Source organism: Glandiceps talaboti, chromosome 13 (assembly GCF_964340395.1).
Source record: "Glandiceps talaboti chromosome 13, keGlaTala1.1, whole genome shotgun sequence".
Classification (NCBI taxonomy): Eukaryota; Metazoa; Hemichordata; class Enteropneusta; family Spengelidae; genus Glandiceps; species Glandiceps talaboti.
In genome coordinates this window covers 7,176,904-7,184,796 of record NC_135561.1, presented here as the reverse complement: position 1 = coordinate 7,184,796, position 7,893 = coordinate 7,176,904, and the positions used below count along the sequence as shown (strand labels likewise).

General features: G+C 37.8%; 1 protein-coding gene across 1 annotated transcript; it reads left to right on the top strand.

The window, feature by feature from the left end:
• Positions 1-2,723: 2,723 nt before the first annotated feature.
• LOC144445013 (sodium-dependent phosphate transport protein 2B-like) lies at positions 2,724-6,993 on the top strand. The gene is made up of 5 exons (XM_078134563.1): positions 2,724-2,949; positions 3,619-3,891; positions 4,489-4,799; positions 5,254-5,437; positions 6,080-6,993. The coding sequence occupies exons 1-5, from the start codon at positions 2,724-2,726 to the stop codon at positions 6,991-6,993; spliced, it is 1,908 nt and encodes a 635-aa protein (XP_077990689.1).
• The last annotated feature ends 900 nt before the right edge of the window (positions 6,994-7,893 follow it).

Genomic DNA, 7,893 nt, shown 5'->3' with positions numbered 1-7,893 from the left:
CATCTCTGACCACAGTCACAAAGTGAACTGTAATATTCATGATCAAAATGTTGCTTTTCATTCCTATAAACCCCGCGTATCCACCTTGAAAATTCTTAACGTTATTTTTTTTAATTAATGAAATGGAATTCACGTCTGATAACTGCATTTTCAGCGACCATATTCGACTAGCTTGGTGGTTAACCTATCCCGTATGTAAAGAAGACGTAACAGTCTTGAATGAGTGTTATCCTACGATATGATTATATTCAGCGACAAAATGTTTGAATTTATATTACCATCGATTGATAAGTCGTTACTATATCAACCATACCATCTGTATATATATATATATATATATATATATATATATATATATATATATATATATATATATATATATATATATATATATATATATATATATATATATATATATTTGTACACAGTCATATAGCCCAGACAGAGACTTGGCTGTCTGGTTTCAAAATGACAGTCACCAGAATGTACTGTCAGCCAGTATATGTCAAGTCTTATAAGCCAGTCTAACTAACCCAGAGACTTGGCTATCTGACTCGGCATGCTGGCTTGACATCATCGAACCATTCTAGATATCCATATCCAAGTCTGACAGCCAAGATAATAATTGTGTGTATATTGTTGACGTCACCACATAAAGATATCAATTTAGATATCACTTTGGATAAATGGTAGTGTATGTGTAGTGGCTGGATGTGCGGTATTAGTTTAGTTCTTATACAGTATTTTTACCATTTATACCTCCACCCACTCTTTACTAAGTTAGAAACCACGTTGGCATCCAGACACTAGTGTGGTATAGGAAGATTACAAGTCTAGAATTTGAACATTAACGAAAATTATGACTGTATGAATCGTAGATATAATATGGTTTAACTATCGTTTTTAGTTATGAAATACTAATTGACAGATATCAAAATCACCAAGTGTATATACGTAATTCTTGTTAATATGTACCCATAAGATCAGACCACTATAGAAAAAAGTATTTATAGTGCCATAAACTCAGACCCTAATATATATTTGTCTAAAGTGAATTGAGCACAAGGACACACGTACACACAGTCCGGTTAGTTGAACAGGACATGACAGCCACATGAAATCGGATTGTGTTTCGAGGTGCCAGACATTCTAAAACTCTTCAAACGATGTTCGTTCACTTATAAGAGGTGTGGGTCACTACAAGACGAAGAACTTTATTCAGTATATTTCATATAACGGCGCTTTCTGAATCAACATTTCTGCAAAATTAAACAGTGTTTCAAAAATAGAAAAAAAACTAAATAAACTTAAAGACAAACGCCACAATTATTGCAGCTATACAGAATTTAGAACCAAAACCGTACTATCTACATTTGTGTACATTTTGTCTGATAGACAAAAAACTTTTTGCTTCATAAGTAGAAGAGAGTTAGTTGGTCAGGTAAAATAATTTATCTTAATCACCTACGTCAGTCTCTTGGAAAGAAACCAGAAAAAACAAACATGTTTTCAGTACATTTACAGTGCCATCTGTATTTTTCGACCTTCGTGTGACTATTTTTCCCGCTCTTTTAGAGTAGCCTGTTGACGTCATCAGCGTCCTTATTTTTTAATTATTAACCTGAAACACGACTTTAACATGATTCATTTGACAGACAAAATTAAACTTTACAGAGTGCAATAAAATGTAGACAATTTACAATTGTAATTAACAGTTTCTAGTTACCCTGAACTGGACACCTTTACAATCTTCTGAGACGTACGCGTACTGTCAAAATACATGATAGTGTACAACGTTGTCTTACTACCAATACATAAATGTAAATCCGTAGACAGAAATCCACGTTGTTGTTTTTTCGAGGTGTTGACCTGATACATGTGTTTCAATGAAAATGGGTTGAAGTTAAACTTGCTTGAAGACGACGTATAAGTCGAGACTCTATTACAATGTCAGAATCGACTCCCAACCATGAAGGTAGAAACACAAGGATCCTTCCTATTCTACTCCATGTCCCGACTTACTTAATAGCAGGACTAGGTTCCAGCGTGACACGTGAAACTGTCACTTCATGGACACTAGAAGATAACCGTGCTTCGCACTGGGTATAGATACAATGATTGTTAGGTACAAATTGTGTTTGCAGTCTCTCAAACAGAGAATTATTTATGTTTATAGAATTGAAGGTTATAAAGATGCCACATCTGACTGACGAGTGTGGAGTTAGTGGTAGTGCTACCGTAAAGAGGACAGTGGTAGTGCTACCATAAAGAGGACAGTGGTTCCTACGATGTCACAGAGAAGCAGTTTATATTTCAATAGCTAAAAATCTGGACGCTAATAATACAAATCACAAAACAAAACAAACGAAATTAGTATGCCTAAAGTTACAACATTATCTCATAAAAATCACTTCATGTAAGCTTCACATTTCATTTCAAATACTTCACTTTTAATTTATTGTTATTTCGTACAGTTTCCATGTTTATTACGCACTGAAGTCAACAATGACGAAATCTTTAATATCGGCAGTATAAACAACAAAGTTTCGTGAAAAAAAAATTATAAAAAAAACCCTGTTAGTATGTATGAACCAAAAAAGTGACAGTTGAAAACTTATTGTGATCTAGACTGCATTTATGTGATTTATTTTCAAGGTCTTCCAGTTGTCTAGCATTGTCATTTTGTTTACTTATTATAGACGCAGTAAGAAATAAATACTGACATGTCACTGTACGCATATGAAAACAAGGCATCACAGGCTGATTTCATCGACGAAGAAGAAGATGCCGGTGAACTTCAAGAGGTCGGGGCAGCGACTGTGGTTGCTATACCTGACGGAGAACAAACGAAACAACCACCAAAATACGATGACGTCATAGATACCGAAGACAAGGATCCGTATGATATCACCAAAGATTTGATTTTAGATACAGGAACACCATGGTCAGGTAAGACAAAATCACCCGTTTGGCATTTAGATTCTTAGACCGTTAGATTTAACAATTGTAGACATCAGACCGTTGACGAACAGAATGTTACAAGCAGGAAAAGTAAACAACTGAACTGGATCAATTCAACAGGTCAATTTGGGGTCATATCTCTATTTAAATCATTTTCATTTGTCGAATATTTTTAGTACAACAGTCGTGTTATAGACATGGGAGATTTCGAAAGTGTCTGTCTGTCTGTCTGTCTGCCTGCCTGCCTGCCTGCCTGCCTGCCTGTCTGTCTGTCTGTCTGTCTGTCTGTCTGTCTGTCTGTCTGTCAGTCTGTCTGTCTGTCTGTCTGTCTGTCTGTCTGTCAGTCTGTCTGTCTGTCTTCCCGTCTGTATGTCTTGTCTTGTCTGTCTTCCCGTCTGTCTGTTAAAATGACAAAGTAAAAAACTGTTGAATCTAGATATAATCGTGCCACTTATATGTATGAATAAGAGTTGTGACGAAATTTTAAAGAAAATCATTGATCTTGTTAATGTATTAAAGTTTTGGCGGGTAAATAAATGGCAATATAATGTTCTGAAGAGACCCTATGTTGTGAAATATGCCATGTCGGGGCGCCCCATTCATCGGTCAAATAAAGAGACCCTGTTCTTCACATGCCAATGTATTTCTTTATTACAGAACTATCTACCAGCGGAAAAATTAAACGTGTTGCAATCGGCTCCACAAAGCTTCTGATATTGCTTAGTTTGCTCTATATGTTTATTTGTTCGTTGGATGTGATGGGATCAGCATTCACTCTCCTAGGGGGTACGGCTGCTGGTGAGGCCATATCGAACAGTGAAATATTGGATAATGCCCTGGCTGGATTAATGATTGGTGTCATAATAACTGTCTTAGTACAGAGTTCAAGTACAAGTACCTCACTCATTGTAACCATGGTAGCAGCAGACCGTAAGTATGATTCATATCAATGTTTGCTATCACCTAATCTGTAAGTATATGAAAATATGCACTTTTCCCTATTCAAGACTGTATTGTGTCATTGTACTGTATTATACCGTGGATCTAACATACAGGACTTGTTGGGATGTTTTATATTATTTGGTGAAGTCCAAACTCTTAATGTTGTTTTCTTAATACTTTACTTTTAAACATATAGCGTTTTCCCTGCATTGAAGTGCGTTACTTTCTTAACTATGTTAACAGTCATTTCTTAACGATTCACAATGAGCAAGGTAGCAAATCTGAAGTTAATGAACAAAACATACTTTAGTAGTGTACTTTTTGACATTTCCTTATCCTTAAAAATCTTCAGTTGAAACAAGGTGTTGGATAAACGTGGTGGTGGTGGTGGTGGTGGTGGTGGTGGTGGTAATGATGGGGTGGTGGTGGTGGTGGTGGTGGTGGGGTAGGTGGGATGGTGGTGGTGGTGGTGGTGTTGGTGGGTGTGGTGGTGATGATGGTGGTGATGATGATGATGGTTTTGATGATGATGATGAACAGTAGCTGTTCTTTTAGTTTGAATATTGTTGTATATTTGTATTTCAGTGCTTAGCGTAGAACAAGCCATCCCTATCGTGATGGGGGCTAACATTGGTACATCGGTAACCAATACCATAGTATCTATTGGCCAAGTTGGTGATCGGGAGCAGTTTCGTCGAGCCTTTGCTGGAGCTACTGTACACGACTGTTTTAATTGGTTGGCAGTGATCATTCTCCTGCCACTAGAGGTCGCATCTGGTTATCTATATCGACTGAGTGGTGCTATCATTGGTAATACAGATGCTAATGCCAATGAAGATTTAGACGTTGATATACTGAAAGCAATCACCAAACCTTTAACTGACTTGATTATTCAGGTAGTTTAAAAAAAATAATATGCGTTATTATATCATCATCATCATCATCATCATCATCATCATCATCATCATCATCATCATCATCATCATCATCATCATCATCATCGTCATCATCATCATCACCACCACCACCGCCGCCGCCACCACCACCACCACCACCACCACCGCCGCCGCCACCACCGACATAATTTTTTATGATGATGAGGAAGAGGGAGATGACGACGACGACGACAGTGATGTCGGTTGTGATGATGATGATGATGATGATGATAATGGTGGTGGTGGTGGTGGTGGTGGTGGTGGTGGTGGTGGTGGTGATGGTGGTGGTGGTGGTGGTGATGGTGGTGATGGTGAAAGTTGTATTACCAGTGATGGCACATGTTGACAATAAGTATTTTATGTATCAATATTCTGAATATCAACAAATAACATAATCATCATCCTATTTTTCCAGCTTGATAAGAAGCTGATCAACGGTATTGCAGCTGGAGAAATCGACTCAGACGGGATTAGTTTGGTAAAAAGATGGTGCGAAACTGAAGATGTATACATGGAGGTGAACTTGACTAGAATGGTTAATGGTACGAATGTAACAATGTTGGAAGAAGTGAAGAATTACACCATTTACATTGACCGATGTAAGTACAAATACAAATTCCATGCATTTCAATTGGTCATTTTACTACTACTACTACTACTACTACTACTACTACTACTACTACTACTACTACTACTACTACTACTACTACTACTACTACTACTACTACTACTGTTATTTTTTAGACATTTTCACCCATTCTATTCTGTTCTCCATCATGTTTGGCAAGTATTCTCGCTAGAGTGTGATAAAAGGAGAAGAGAGAGAGGGAGAGAGAGAGAGAGAGAGAGAGAGAGAGAGAGAGAGAGAGAGAGAGAGAGAGAGAGAGAGAGAGAGAGAGAGAGAGAGAGGGAGAGAGAGAGAGAGTGAGAGAGAGAGAGAGAGGGGAGAGAGAGAGAGAGAGAGTGAGAGAGAGAGTGATGACGAGGAGTAGAGATATAAACAGAATGAAGAGACTTTCTTCCTACTGCCAAATACCAAACTACTACCACGAATATAATCCCATACATTTAGACAGGCTTTTACTCAGACAGTCATTGCCGCGTAGCTATAGCTATTGATTCATGTGAAATAACTCATTTATTTTCTTTCTTTCTTTCTTTCTTTCTTTCTTTCTTTCTTTCTTTCTTTCTTTCTTTCTTTCTTTCTTTCTTTCTTTCTTTCTTTCTTTCTTTCTTTCTAGGTAATCATCTATTTGCCAGCTCTACTTTGACTGATGGTGTGACTGGTGTAATACTCTTACTGATTTCTTTGACAATAATGATGACTTGTCTTATATTAATTGTCAAATTGTTACAGTCAATGTTAAAGGGAAGTGTAGCCAGGATAACAAAGAAAATGGTCAATGCCAACTTTCCTGGGAAATTGTCATTCCTGACAGGATACCTCGCCATCCTTGTCGGGGCTGGACTGACTATGGTACTACAGAGCAGTTCTATATTTACGTCTACATTGACTCCTCTCATCGGCGTTGGTGTGGTGTCTTTAAAGAGAGCGTATCCGTTAACCCTTGGTGCTAACATTGGGACCACTATAACAGGGTTACTGGCTGCCTTAGCCAATGCAGATGCTAAAGATTTTGCAGAAGCGCTACAGATTGCAATTTGCCATCTATTCTTCAATATCTCAGGAATCCTGATCTGGTATCCGATTCCAATCCTTCGACGATTTCCAATTTTTCTCGCTAAGCAGCTGGGCAACACGACGGCGAAGTACCGATGGTTCGGAATATTTTACCTCATCATCGTGTTCTTTCTTATCCCCGGCGCTGTGTTTGGTCTCTCACTCGCTGGCTGGCAATACATGGTAGGATTCACCGTTCCGATAGCCATCATCGCCATCGTTATTATCATCATTAATGTGCTTCAAAGCAAAGCTCCGGGTTGTCTTCCAAAGAAACTTCACACCTGGGATTCCTTGCCTCTTTGGATGCATTCCCTTGAACCATTGGACAGGTTGATCAGTAAAACTCGCATCTTTTGCAAGTGTTGTAGATGTTGCCGAGATTCAAAAACGGTAGACGATGGAAATGAAACGTCAAAGAAACAAGAGATGGTGGATATGGGCCCGGGCCTATATAATTCAATACAGGATTGAAGACAAACAGTATTATATAAAAAAAAGAGTAAGATATTGTGTCGACAATGAAATGACTTTTGTATTTTCCTTTTTTATAAACTGGTGCTTATTGCTATTTTAACAACAATCTTGCCGACTTAAAGTACTGTAGTCATTTGAATGTCATGTAATTAGTGTGAGTTTAAACATTGTCGTAAGGACTACAGTCACCACAACTAGAGTGGGGAATCATTTGGGAGACATAGACATGAGATTGGTAGCTGACGAGTTAAAAGGCCAAGTCCTTCAGTCTACGTTTAAAAAAACTTTAAGTGGGGCTTCTTCAGATTTACACACCTATTACATATTATGATAGATCTTGTACAGAATTAATATTTGGGTAAACATATATCGTCCATGAGAAGGCAAATCAATGGGATTTACTGAGCTGCATGCAATTTTACAAGACCTTCATCTCCGTCAACATTTAGCAAGAACACTGAAATTTACTGGTGCTTATTTTTTTCAAGAATTTCCGACACATGTTGCAATGTATCAATGACCATTGAGTTATCAAATTATTAAATTAATAATACATTTGTTTGTCTGTCTGTCTGTCTGTCTGTCTGTCTGTCTGTCTGTCTGTCTGTCTGTCTGTCTGTTTGTTTGTTTTGTTTGTTCGTCTGTCTGTCTGTCTGTCTGTCTGTCTGTCTGTCTGTCTGTCTGTCTGTCTGTCTGTCTGTCTGTCTGTCTGTCTGTCTGTCTGTCTGTATGTATGCATTTATGCCTGTATTTGTGTGTATGCATGTATGTACGTACGTTTCTGTGTGTGTATTTATGTATGTATGTATGTATGTATGTATGTATGTATGTATGTATGTATGTATGTATGTATGTATGTATGTATGTATGTATGTATGTGCGTGCGTATGTGCGTGC

Coding starts and splice junctions, on each gene's coding strand:
- LOC144445013 (XM_078134563.1), top strand. CDS start 2,724: ATGTCACTGTACGCATATGAAAACAAGGCATCACAGGCTGATTTCATC. Junction 3,892..4,488: donor AACCATGGTAGCAGCAGACC/GTAAGTATGATT, acceptor TTTGTATTTCAG/TGCTTAGCGTAGAACAAGCC. Junction 4,800..5,253: donor TAACTGACTTGATTATTCAG/GTAGTTTAAAAA, acceptor CTATTTTTCCAG/CTTGATAAGAAGCTGATCAA.